At 42.7% G+C, this 14180-nt stretch overlaps 1 protein-coding gene and 1 long non-coding RNA gene across 9 annotated transcripts in view; one reads left to right on the top strand and one right to left on the bottom strand.

Annotated features, from left to right (window-relative positions):
• Positions 1 to 54: 54 nt before the first annotated feature.
• Positions 55 to 14180, bottom strand: part of nbr1b (NBR1 autophagy cargo receptor b) — a 48337-nt gene continuing 34211 nt past the window's right edge. For 3 of the 8 annotated variants that reach the window (XM_054758569.1, XM_054758566.1, XM_054758567.1), the window contains one exon: positions 4469 to 5395. In XM_054758569.1, the coding sequence (XP_054614544.1) occupies positions 5242 to 5395 (154 nt within the window). In that variant the 3' untranslated portion in view covers positions 4469 to 5241. Of the gene's footprint in view, positions 4415 to 4467; positions 5424 to 9064; positions 12166 to 14180 lie in introns of those variants that run through there. The other 5 variants (XM_054758565.1, XM_054758571.1, XM_054758564.1 and 2 more) reach the window with 5 other exon arrangements.
• LOC129170713 (uncharacterized) lies at positions 1354 to 12447 on the top strand. Its single transcript, XR_008566664.1, has 5 exons — positions 1354 to 1368; positions 4304 to 4389; positions 6592 to 6655; positions 11355 to 11428; positions 11545 to 12447. It is a non-coding gene; the product is annotated as an uncharacterized LOC129170713 (long non-coding RNA).

A 14180-nucleotide genomic window follows, 5' to 3' on the forward strand; every position in this document is an offset into this window, starting at 1 on the left:
GAGAGAAAACCTGCAGCGTCTCGGCCCTCCAGGGCACCAGTTTGACACGCGTGCTAAACTATCGCCATTCCTTAATACATCAGCGCCATCTGTCTTGTCATAGGAATATTGCAAGGTCCTGCCGACTGCTCCTAATTTTCCTGCATTTTCTGGATGTGACCTATCCATTGGATATTCTTTCTTTCTTATTTCTGATTACCAAGTAGAAGCACTTGATCTGTACCTTCTGGGATTTGGAGCCTTGTGACAAAAAAAAAAAAAAAAAAATCTGACTTTCGACCTACCATTTCATGGAATCGGTACCATTTGCATCCACAGGAAATAAAATGAATAAACTTACAATAAAATTAACTTTAAAACACTTTTCAAAGATAAATCAATCAAGAAAGTGACCTGCACGTTGATCTGATTGGATATTTAATAAAAACAATTGAAAAGATGAATATGAACTATCCGCAACGCTGGAAAAATAGCCCGTTGACTTTACCATCAAATATAATCATTGAAATTCTTCAGTAATGTTTTTTTTTACAATATGCTAGTCCCTATCCCAACAAGGGTCAGTTTCTTAAAAATGCAAATCTTGTTTATCTTATATATATATTTTGATTACATTTGATTCATATTGCACTGCATTTTATTTAAAAGTGTTAAATTGTATCTGTTTGAGAGACGGTCTCTCCAATGTTTCCTGGGTTTCCCCCAAGGCCTCCTACTGGTTGGACGTGCGCTGAGGTGTCTGCGGAGGAGCAGTGCTTTTACTTCGGGTTTCTCGCGGATGACAGTGCTTCACCTTGGTAAATGGTCTTTCACTTATATTGTGCTTTGACACTGCTAGCACATTTACCTACCTACTGTGTGCTGCCGGCTGTCCATTGTTGTGTATGTGATCCACAGTGTTTACATGCGCGGATAAAGACCGCTGCAACACGAGACTCTCTTGTGTCGTCTTCATCCTCTGTGGATCACATACACAACAATAGACGGGCAACAGCATGCAGTGATACGACGGGAGAGAAAGTAACGGCGAGTGATTGTGAGGTCGGACTTTTTGGACGAGGCATTTTTGTGATGCAAATGTATGAGTCTTTTGAAAGTATATTGTTTTGAGAAGCCAAACTCTTTACTTAAGTGGCCCCATCACCAAATTCTGACCCGAACTGGGCTCACAAGACCCAAGTGGGGGGTAAGTTACCGTTGATGTGCTACACTGCCGATGGGGATGTCATATAACTTCATGTCAAACAATCCCAACTATCTCTTTAAAGCAGCGCAGCAAGAGAGCATTATGTTTCCTGACACTAAAGAGGTCACGCACAGCAGCCTGCTCTCGTCTCACAATCTTCCACAGCGGCGCACAGAAGCTCGGTGAGTCATCATTCTTATCTTTTCTTGGAATTGGACTGCAAAGCAGTAAAACCACTTGTATTACAGCATATTTCAATCATGTGGCATGTAGTCACAAAACTTCAATTATGCAAACAAATAAGATCATGAAGATTTACAACTACTGATTTATATCTTGCTAAATGGTGATGGAATGTCTTCCAACTACTTCTTTATTATACTTACACTACGACGCAGTGTACACTGGCACACTTTCTTACTGGGGTGGGCTTTCTTACTGGTACACCAGTCACTGGTGAGTGCTTTCTTACTGGTACACCAGTCACTGGTGTGGGCTTTCTTACTGGTACACCCATCACTGGTGAGTGCTTTCTTACTGGTACACCAGTCACTGGTGAGTGCTTTCTTACTGGTACACCAGTCACTGGTGTGGGCTTTCTTACTGGTACACCCATCACTGGTGAGTGCTTTCTTACTGGTACACCAGTCACTGGTGTGGGCTTTTTTACTGGTACACCAGTCACTGGTGAGTGCTTTTTTACTGGTACACCCATCACTGGTGAGTGCTTTCTTACTGGTACACCAGTCACTGGTGTGGGCTTTCTTACTGGTACACCAGTCACTGGTGAGTGCTTTCTTACTGGTACACCAGTCACTGGTGTGGGCTTTCTTACTGGTACACCCATCACTGGTGAGTGCTTCCTTACTGGTACACCAGTCACTGGTGTGGGCTTTTTTACTGGTACACCCATCACTGGTGAGTGCTTTCTTACCAGTACACCAGTCAGTGGGAGAAATACAAGTTAGATAGTATTTTTTCATGGTAGTTTTTCCATATTTTGCTAAATGATCAGCGCTTTGTGGTGCAGATCCTTGGTTGATTGTGGTCCTGATGCTGCTAATAGTCTACCAACACAGTCATTCCTGACTTCACAGATGGTTGTTAAAACCCTTGTTACCAGGTGGTGCAAGACCCTTACCCCTTCGTGTGTTAAGCAGGCGCACCTACCTCTCTGACTTCTCCGCTTAAAGGGTTAAAGCCTCCTGTGTTAAAAAGGACACTTATAAGTCAGGTTGAAGGAAACTCACCCAGGTTTTCACAGCTCGTGTAGAGGCGGCCCCGCTACATCCAGACCAGGCACAATGGAGTAACCAGTAGTAAATTGCACCCAGCACTAGACCCTCTACTTACAGCCACTTTCCTCCGTAATGGTTTGTTGCATTTGGTATAGACCTGGGAAATTTTGCTAATCTGTTAGCGATCAGAAGGACCTGTTTATTATAACAAAGGTGTGACCGGAACAACCTAAAAGGAATTTTCTTATACAAACAGCTTACTCTTTTATCTCACAAGACGCAAAAACAACAGAAAAGATGAATGAAGGAAATTTAATAGTAATTTGGCAAGGGCAAAAAGAAGTAACATAAAAGAAATCATACATTACTTCGTCTTTTAGAATGTTGTTGAGCTCCAGTTACATACGAACAAAAGTTGTAAAAATGTCCCAACACGAAATGTCCAAAGTGGTTTAAAATGAGGTGTGGGTCGCTATCACCCTCTCAGTTTCATCCCAAAATGAGCAACAATCATACCACAACAGCATCCAGATATAAAAGTAAAAGACCAAAGTAGTCCTTTCTAAAGTCCACTGCTAGGGGGAAAAATCCTTATCCCAAAGGTAAAACTCATCACTGCAGTTGATGAATCGTCTTTTGGGCTCCTGCAAGGCTCTAAGTTGCACATGGAAAAAGGAGAGAAGGAGCTGCATCTATCTGTGGCTCTCTCCGATATCCCCGGGCACCCTCTCTCCTCCTTAACTGCTCTTTGCTGGTTGCTAAGTCTGTGTTTCTTCTGACGAGAGAGCGGATTACTCTTTTCGTTTGCAGAACAAAGTCACAGTTGTAGTCAATTGGGAAGATACAGCTGTACGTATCCCGAGAACTCGCAAGGAGAAGAAGCCCCGAAATGTCTTTGGTGCGGTTTTTATACCTTTTTCACCCTTTGGCGTCATAGCACCAACTTTCTCACACACTAACTTATTCCAGCTCTTTCTGGAATACAAAAGGTCAGTACAAAAGGTCAATTTCCCACCCAGCAGTGATGTGAAATACATACAACGTAGTCTCCCACGATAAGCATCCTCCTCAAAACAAAATGCCCTGTCATGGTGACTCTTGTGTGTGTGTGTGTGTGTGTGTGTGTGTGTGTGTGTGTGTGTGTGTGTGTGTGTGTGTGTGTGTATGTGTCCCTACCAATGCATCACACTGAACTAGGTGAAGGTTCAACTAACTTGTGTGTTTAAAATGTAGTTCCCTGTAATAGCTCCACATTGAGCAAGCATAAAAGAAGCATAAAAGACGTTAATGTTTCCCCCCAGTGAGCATAGCCATCTTTCAACAACCATTGCTTATACATATATGTACAGTATTACTACAAACATATCTTCCTTTCACAAGGCGAGGTCGACAAAATAATACAAATTGCATAGCCATGAGCACAATCGTACTATAAAGTGTCCCTCCTTTATGCCATGCAACCCTCCTATGCCTGCCCATGTTTACCATAAATGCCTTTTTAATATTTTAATGTGGGCTATGGTTTTATTATGGCGTCATAATCAGCAGGTATACATGCTGTATACGATAGCAAGTAGTTACCTTCAACTCTTATCCTCGCCAGTCACCCCTGGCTGGGACCATAAATAGGTGCTAACATTCTGGGCCAGAATGTACCTGAGAGCGGTGATGATAAAGGGGTCGCTCCACTCTCCCCAGGTCACTTGCACAACCTCATCACCGGATGCCGTTTACGGTCATGCCCAGGACCCAGTCCTTCCTAAAATAGTCACTTGTTATTGTAGGATTCTTAACATGGTCTAAAAGTAGAAAAGCTCAGCCATTGACCAGTTGCCAAACAAGTCCTATTTTTTAGCAACATTTCCTGGTAATCATCCAGGTGCTGGTAAGATGGCAGCCATGCACTGGGAGGCCAGACGGCGTCAGAGCTTGTTGGATCGCAGGATGGCAAGAGACAAACAGCAGGTAATACTTCATTCCTTTACCACAGCTGAAATAAAAATACACATTTTATACAGTATTTGAGATATGCAAGTCATGAACGAGTCATTCATAACTTGTGAATTTGTTACTGAATTGGGAATCATGAGTCCACATCTCCATGAAGTCATTCACTGACTGACCCCCACTACTGCGAGCTAAATGAAAGAAGGAAAGCAGCTAACATGTCATTCATAGTGCAACTCTGCACTATGAACCTGCATTTGTATACATTTATTATCATTGTGTATTATTGATATCCATGTACTATTTCAATCAATGCATTCTTTTGTATCATTTATAGAAATGTATTAGCCACAACACAGATGCTCCTTGCTTTAAATCAGTGCTTCTCAATGATTTTCTGTCACAAAAACATTTGTGTCCCCCTGGTTTGAAGTGCTGTTGAGAAACTGATATCTATTTATTTATTTGTACTGTGCTGACTGAACTCCAAACTGAAACCAGGGAAAATGGCGAGCAGTGAAGCATACAAGCGTATTCAAGAGTTTGCATGCTGAGTACCACAAATTCATTCATGTTGGCAAGTCTGCACTAATATTCCTCTCTGCCTCTCATGACCCCCCCCCCCGACAGATCACAACGCACCCCCAGGGGGGCCTGCTCCACTATTTGAGAAGCACTGCCTTAAATCACCTCTTTTGCTCTTCCTACCTGAGTGACCTCACGTGTGCTTGACAAACACTCGACTTTCACTGACTCACAGGTGCTCAATGAAGACTGGAGACTAACAAATTGAACAGAAAGGCACACTAAAATTCAACAAACAGAATTAGAAACAAAACAAAGCAAAGCAAAGCAGCAAAGTATAACAAGTTAAACATGAAATACACTTTTAAATATGTAGGTTTTAAGTTGTTTTTTGAAAGTGGGAAGGTCGGAGCAGGGACGGAATGGTTGGGGCAATAAATTCCAGAGGGTGGGGGCGGCAATGGAGAAGGCTCTGTCTCCCCAGGTCCAGAGCTTGGTCCTACAAGGAAAGGTCAGGAGGTTGGAGTCTGAGAAGCGAAGGGAACGTGAGAGATTGTGTTAGGTAAGGACGTAAGGACGACTTTGAAATGGATGCGTTGAGGGACGGGGAGCCAGTGGAGGTTTTGAAGGACAGGGGTGATGTGTTCACAGGAGCGGGTGGAGGTGAGCAGGCGGGCAGTGGAGTTCTGGATGTACTGTAATCTATGGAGGATTTGGGATGGTGTAACATAGAGAATGCTATTGCAGTCGTCAAGTCTGGATGTGACAAAGCACGGATGAGGATTTCTGTGGCAGAGAATGCGAGAGATGGACGGAGTCTGGCTATGTTCTTAAGATGGAAAAATGCAGTCCGAGTTATTTGTTTCACGTGGTTCAAATGAGAGGGTGGAGTGAAGGAGGATGCCAAGGTTGCGGGTGAGTGCGGATGGAGTGAGGGTGGCGTTATCCACATTGAGGCAGAAGTCTTGAGTGGATTTTGTGATGTTGTTAGGACCAATGATGATTATGTCTGTTTTGTCACTGTTAAGTTTGAGAAATTTGTGTTTGATATCAGTCATATTATATCATATGATTGTGATATAGTGTATACTTATCCTGGTCATGGTGCTTTGTAGTTTCACAGAAGAGTTTTCAAGTCATTGTGAAGAAGATCTGTCTGTCAGCACTCTGCTTGGTCTACTTGATTATTAAAGCAAGGACATGTGACACTCCTGCATGAGGTCAAACGTACTTCCTGTCAGACGTGCAGTATAAAGTACGTGTATCACGTTGCTCTACTCCAGCCCTCCCTTCTAACTACTACACACAACTTTGGGAACATATTTTTACCAGCAAACTCAAGATCTACTGTACACTACTTTCAAGTCCAATTCATACATTTATATTCCTATTATTAACTCCAATTCATGTTTTTACAGTGTTCTGAAAAAGTGTTTGCCCCCTTCCTGATTTCTTATTGTTTTGCATGTTTGTCACACTTAAATGTTTCAGATCATCAAAGTAATGTAAGTATTAGTCAATGACGACACAACTCAACAATTTATGCACTTTTTAAATGAAACTTTTTATTATTAAGGGAGAAAATAAATCCAATGCCACATGGCCCTGTGTGAAAAAGTGATTGCCCCCTAAAGCTAATCCTTTCATCATTTGATATTATTATTATTATTATTATTATTATTTCTCTCTTTGTAGCTGTTGCAAAAAAGTGAGAAGAGCTGCCGTGCAACTGAATCCAATGCAGCACAGGAACAACCAGGTAGTATTACAGTATTCCTCTTGTACTGTGTACTATATTCTGTACACTATTGCTATTTTCATAAAGCACCTGATACCATTCATGTAAATGACGAGCATCCAGCAATGATAGCGTAAATATGACATGAAAATATCACATAGCATAGCTTCCTCTCGCTTTACAGCACACACACACACATTCAAATGTGATTGGACTTACATTTATGGTGCACATTGCACATGCACCACGTGTGTGTGTGTGTGTGTGTGTGTGTGTGGAGGGGGGGGGGGGGGGGGAGGTTGCAGGGAATTGGGCTGATGAAACTGACACAACCATGCAAACACATGCACACTCACAGAATAGCTGACTGTATTGCAATCGCTCCACCACAGCTGTATCTAAGATCAAAGATGGCGCCCTACGTGGCAGACGTCTCTGTGACACTCTCCCGTGTTTTTCTATTTTTTGCTATTTTATTGTTCATTTTGGACATTCAACACACTCACGCAGTACATTACAACAGAGAGACACTTTTGAACATCGGCAGGGTTCACCATGAACTTTCATTTAGCCTCTCAGACTTTGCCTTTCTTCTGCGCCGGGAGAACGCAGCAGCCTGCGGGTCCGGTGAGCTGAATACCCGGCGAGCAAAGCATCCGAGGTGTAAACGAGGCAAGCGAGCCGGCCTGCATGCTAGGCTAAAAGCTAGAGCGACGAGGCCACCGCTACCAAGCCTGCTGCTAGCCAACGTCCGCTCTCTTGAAAACAAGATGGACGAACTACGAGCAAGGATTACAGCTCAACATGAGATCAGGGAATGCTGTGTCCTCACCTTCACAGAAACCTGGCTGACGGAGGATATACCGGACTCGGCGATCCAGTTGGAAACATTTGCTGCTTACCGGGGAGATCGGACTTTAGCGTCTAGTAAACACAGAGGTGGCGGCGTCTGTGTTTACGTAAACAAACGGTGGTGCACAGACGTACAGACGATGGAAAAGCACTGCTCGCAGGACATTGAGCTTCTGATGGTGAAATGCAGACCTTTTTATTTGCCTCGTGAGTTTAGCGCTGTGTATTTAACTGCTGTTTACATCCCACCACGAGCTAACACTGCTAATGCACTAGGCCTCCTGCATGACATCATTGATAAACACGAGACCAAACACCCGGACGCTGTATTCATTATATCTGGCGATTTCAACCACTGTAACCTCAGGACTGTCCTCCCCAAATATTACCAGCATGTGAGCTTTCCCACAAGGGAAAATAACATCCTGGACCAAGTCTACTGCAACATGAAAGGTGCTTTGAAGGCTGTTCCAAGACCCCACTTTGGAAAGGCTGACCACATCTCTATATTCCTTTATTCAACATACAGACAACTTCTTAAAAAAGCTCCCCCTGTACGTACAGCAGTTAAAGTGTGGAATGAAGAAACTGATCAAGTACTTCAGGACTGCTTTGGCTGCACAAACTGGGATGTGTTTAAAACTGCAGCGGGGAGGGAAGATTGTACTGTTGATTTGGATGAATATGCTTCTGCTGTTACTGGCTACATTAGCACATGCATAGAGACTGTTACCACCACCAAGTATTACAGAAAATACCCTAACCAAAAACAGTGGATGAACTGTGCTTGTTGTCCACGTGCTCGTTCGACTGCATTTGTCATGGGCACCGCTGATGACTACAAAAAGGCCAGATATGACCTGAGGAGGTCCATACGAGAGGCCAAAAGACAGTACAGACAGAAGCTGGAGGGCTACTATTCCACCTCAGACCCTCGGCGCATGTGGGCGGGGCTCCAGCACATCACAGATTATCGACAGCAGAGTAGCGTAGCCACGTCCAGCCAAACCACACTTCCAGATGAGCTAAAGGAGTTCTATGCCCGCTTTGACATCCAAACTCCTGATGAGCAGAGAGGGTGGCTGAACCTGGGGAGCACACAGGACTCACCTCTCATGGTGACATCAGCTGATGTGCGCAGGGTTCTAAACAAAACAAACCCACGAAAAGCAGCAGGCCCAGACAACATCTCAGGACGTGCACTTCGGGTTTGCTCATCAGAGCTAGCTGATGTGTTTGCTGACATATTTAACCTGTCGCTTGCACAAGCATCTGTACCGACCTGCTTTAAGTCCACCACCATAGTGCCCGTACCCAAGAAGAGCAACGTGACCTGCTTGAATGACTATCGCCCTATAGCACTCACTCCTATTGTTATGAAGTGCTTTGAAAGAATAGTCATGACCCACATCCAAAAGAGCATCCCGGCGGCAACTGTGGACCCTCTACAGTTTGCATACCGCCAGAACCGGTCCACGGATGATGCAGTCAACACTGCCATCCACACAGCCCTTTCTCACCTACAGGGCCAGGACACATATGTCAGAATGCTATTTATAGACTATAGCTCTGCTTTTAACACAGTCAGCCCCCACAAACTCACAAATAAGCTCCTCACACTTGGCCTGTCTCCCTCTCTCTGTAACTGGGTGTTTAACTTTCTCACAGGCAGGCCCCAGTCAGTCAGAGTCCACAATCGCACATCCAGCTCAAGAATTGTGAGCACTGGGAACCCACAGGGGTGTGTGCTGAGTCCACTCCTCTACACGCTCTTCACCTACGATTGCGTGGCCTCCCAGAACAACACCAGCATCATTAAATTTGCGGATGACACTACAGTCATCGGCCTGATCACTGGTGGTGTTGAAACATCATACAGAAGAGAGGTGGCGGACCTCATAGCTTGGTGTCGTGATAACAATCTCCTTCTCAATACAGATAAGACTAAAGAGATGATCATCGACCCAAGAACAAGGGAAAAGGAGCCGCATAGACCCCTGTTTATTGATGAGACTGAGGTGGAGAGGGTGAAAACCTTCAAGTTCCTTGGCACACACATCAGCGAGGACCTCACCTGGTCTCACAACACCCAACAAATTCTGAAGAAGTCCCAAAGGAGACTGTACTTCCTGAGAAGACTGAGGAAATTTGGCATGTCCACCACAATCCTGAGTTGCTTCTACAGATGCACTATCGAAAGTGTCCTTACCGCCTCCATCACTGTTTGGTACGGTAACTGTACAACACGTGATAGGAAGGCACTCCAGCGGGTGATCAAGACCTCACAGAACATTGTTGGGGCAGCCCTCCCCTCACTGCAAGACATTTATAAAACTAGAGTCCTACGCAGAACACACAACCTCATCAAGGACAGCACACATCCACAACACTCATTATTCACACTCCTACCGTCAGGCAGACGCTATAGGAGTTTGAAGTCCAGGACCACAAGGCTGGCTAACAGCTTTTACCCACAGGCCATCAGGCTCCTCAACAAAGCACTCGCACACGCCGCACGCAACACACGCACACACTCATAGCACTTTATTTATTTATCTATTTATTTATTTGTATTATTTACTTGTATTAATGTCTCTTCTGTTGTTGTTGCTTAATTTATTGGTATATATGTTTATGTGTTTATGTTTCTTATGTTCTTATTCTTTCATTTGTTTTCTTTCTTTTCTTGGGAGAATGAACAGAATAAGATTTTCATTGCATGGTATAACTGCTGTTTTACTATGCACATGACAATAAAACTCTCTTGAATCTTAAAATCTACAAACTTTGATAACAGAAAGACTCCAAATAATCCACAAAGTGAAAATAAAGAGAAGAGATCGTAGTTAGGAGTGAATGGAAGGCCAACGAGGGTGATTCCACCCCACCAATGGTCGTTGGCAGGCACAGGCTTCAATCTTTTGGATCCTAACGACTGTTAGCATTCTGGCTTGGGGTGTCTTTACCTTAGACAATAAATACATTAGTACCACTTTTTCAATAAGTGAGTGTTGTAATTGTTGGATTAGCTTCAGATCCAGAACCCTCGCCTTTTCTCTTCAATTGCCATTGTTCACTGGCACACAAGCCAAGTTGAATCTGTCAACACACTCACACATGAAACACATTTTACTATCAGATGTATCACTACTTACCTCTAATCAATGATCTTGGAAGATGATCGATCCATCAACACATGCAATGGGAGTCATGGTGTGCGTGTGTGTGTGTGTGTGGTGTGGTGGGGGGGGAGCTAAATACATGGACACACGTGCACACAAGCATCGACTCGAGTGTTCTTGTAAATGAAAGCTCTGACGTGACCCATGCAGAACAAACAAGCTAACAGATGAACACCAACACTGGCCGTGCAAGTCCATGTGCTCATTGAGTGACAGCAGAGCCAATCAGTGAGCTTGTGGGCGGTCTAAAGGGAAACAGGCTTCAGCTTGAGTGTCAGTTTTCTGCTTGATCCTAATGCCTGACAATCTCTTTTGAATAAAGCGTAACATTGCCTTTGGACGCAAAAAACTAGAGAGGAACCAAAACCTCCTTTTGAAGACGTGCAGGGGACATGTCCCACCCCCTAAATTACGTCCGTGCTTGGCTAATTTGCTAATTGGGCTCGCTAGTCCACTCCTCGAATTGAATGTTGCATTTAAGGACTCACGATTGTAACTGAACAAACGCAGGAAAATGAAAGAAAAACACAAAAAGTATCTTAGCTCATCCATCCGATTGAAGCATTTCTTTCTTTCTTGAATTATTGCTAAAGCTAAACAACACACATTTACCCCATCTTTACTTTCACATGGAATGAACCTCATTTAATGAAATAAATGTCAACATCAACACTTATTACTTCCAGCTGGAAACCAGTGTCCTCACTGCAACCTGCAGACACCCGTCTGTCATGCTGCAAACATCCCCAACAGATATTCAGTAAGTATCAGCAGTCAAATCACATTACTGTACTGGATTTCACTTACATGTCTATGCAGTACAAACAGCAGTATAATAATATACATTTGACATATAAATGTGTATTTGTCTTTCAGTCATTGCAGTACAAACAGCAGTGGTGAGGGAAGGACAATGGAAGGTGATCGTGTACGTCTGCACTTGCAAAAGGGGGCTAACATTGTCTTTGAATGATTTTTTTGACATTGTAAAAGTAGGAGGATGTTTGTTTTGACTTGATGTACATACAGACGTTACACAAGCACATTGCCGTAAAGCAGTACTGCACTCATAAACATACTTGTATCATCAGTGTCCTCACAAAAGCCACTGAGGGCTGCTGTGGTTTGCTAGACTCCAAGTCCCCCCACACACACGCATGCACATACACTTTTTGTGTCCTTCTTGTCAGCGTTTTTCACCAAAAATCTCAGAATACGAGTGAAGCGTGGAAGGACAGAAAGATTGTTCCTTCTGTCCAAGGAAAACATCTACGCTTCACAAATAAACACCAAGACACATTTGATACTTTTTATTTTAAAGACACATAAAAATGGACAGCCTGACATCTGTGGCAGAGCAAAATACACCGAGGAGGCTCCTTTTCCATCATGAACAACCAGCATCATCTCTCAACAGAAGAGGAGTTTCAGTGGCAGATTACTATCACATTCCTGCTCCACTGATAGAGCAGATCATTCCTCCCCCACGCTCTGCGCCTTTTCAACACAGCAGAGGGAGAACCATAAAAATACACACAGGACTGGATGACCTTATCATGTATTATTGAATTTGAAGCCCACCATTTTTATTTATTCTTATTCTATTTTCTTATCTTTCCTATCTTGTCTTATTTGTTTGACTTTTAAGTGATTCAGTTGATTGTGACACGTTTGCAGAGCTGCTGGAAATGTGAATTTCTCTTCGAGATAAAGTATCTGTCTGTCTATCTATCTATCTATCTACTGTATCTATCTATCTATCTACTGTATCTATCTATCTATCTATCTATCTATCTATCTATCTATCTATTTATCAAAGATGCTAAAAGCATTCATGTTATCAGAATAAAACATCCTCATTTTAGCTTTGTTGTGTAGATACCAAAACAGTTTTGTGCTTTTTTGTTCCTTTTTCCTTGTCAGGGGTTTGGAGCCAGTGAGACGATCACATGAATGGTTTGAGTTTTTATGCCAGATGTTCTTCCATGCCCTGTGCCATGAAAGGCAGAAGCGTATGACGTTACACCACCAGGGATCTCATTACATCTCACATCTAAAGAATTCCTTTCATTTGTACAGTATGCCGAGGGCCAATGACAAACCAGCTGTGGGCTCCAAATGGTCCCCGGCTCACATTTTGGACACCCCTGGTTAGGTATTTCAGATGTTTTTTTAAAAAGTCGCTATGGTTTTGGAAAAGTTATTTGTGAATTTTTTGGTATGGTGTAAAAATAGTTCCATCATGTTGTAAGTATTATAGGTAACTATGAATATACAGTATATATACTGTAGATCAGGGGTGGCCATTACGTCAATCGCGAGCTACCGGTAGATTGCCAAGGTAGTTTGGGTCGATGGCGTAAACGTCACTTTGTAGTTGTCATATGACATCAGTCAGCTGACATTAAGCTCCCCTCCTGATTCGCGCTCGCTCCCCCGCAACGTTTCAAGCTAACACGAAGATGCAACTTCCATCTTTATTATTGTGATTATGGATGAACTAACTCTGCGGTAAGATGTCTATATCTATAACTAAAGTTATCTGTTCACTTGTAGCGGCTAGCTACGTAGAAAAAAAGTGTATTGTTCACTGACTTTGCTTGGCGTTATGAACTCTACTACAGAAATCAGTGTTTTCTACACGTTGGCTTCTTATTAGGGTTAGGGTTAGGGTTAGGGTTAGTTTAGAAACTATTATTTCATGATGAAATTAAAAATGTGCCCATTGGTGAAACCTTTTCAATATGTTGCCTTGACTTGGGCTGCATCATCATTTTCCATTCTTGTATATGGCTAATGTTTGATAGCAAATGCTAACTGGATGTAATACATGAACTGTGTGCCCTAATGAACGTTACGTAGCTAATGTGACTGACATATTACCAGTACTCACTCACTAGTACTCCTGGTATACATGTATAACCTACAGAAATACATACTCATTTAAAAAAAAATAAACATAGTAAATATATATACTTTCTATATTTATAGTCGTAGGTAGATCTTTGGGACTTGGTCATTTTAAAAGTAGCTCGCAGGCTAAAAAAGTGTGAGCACCCCTGCTGTAGATACATACTATACATACATACATAAATAGGTATACATAATATAGCAGGGTGGTGTGAGTAGACATCATTTGATTGGACCTTAGACATGCCTGCTGAGGTGTGAAGAACCAGTACAAGTCCTGAATGTGAATGTTTGAGCCTAATCGTCAAAGAAAGTACAATAGACGCCCCTACAACGTAAATAATACGTTCCAAGAACCTTTATGTTATAGGGATTTTATGTTATACGAAGCGTAAAATACATGTAAATAGCCTAATCCGTTCCAAGATCTTCCCAAACTCACACCTTTGGGCCTTCAAAATATTCAAAGTCCAACAAATATAGTGGGAAAATATAACAAAACAGCATAAACATAGTAGAGTAACATTCCGATATAAAATGAGGTAATAAGGTCTAATGGTCGATGGGGAAAGGCCGTATAGTCTAGCAACATCACTTCATTT

The sequence above is a fragment of the Dunckerocampus dactyliophorus genome, chromosome 18 (genome assembly GCF_027744805.1).
Source record: "Dunckerocampus dactyliophorus isolate RoL2022-P2 chromosome 18, RoL_Ddac_1.1, whole genome shotgun sequence".
NCBI lineage: Eukaryota > Metazoa > Chordata > Actinopteri > Syngnathiformes > Syngnathidae > Dunckerocampus > Dunckerocampus dactyliophorus.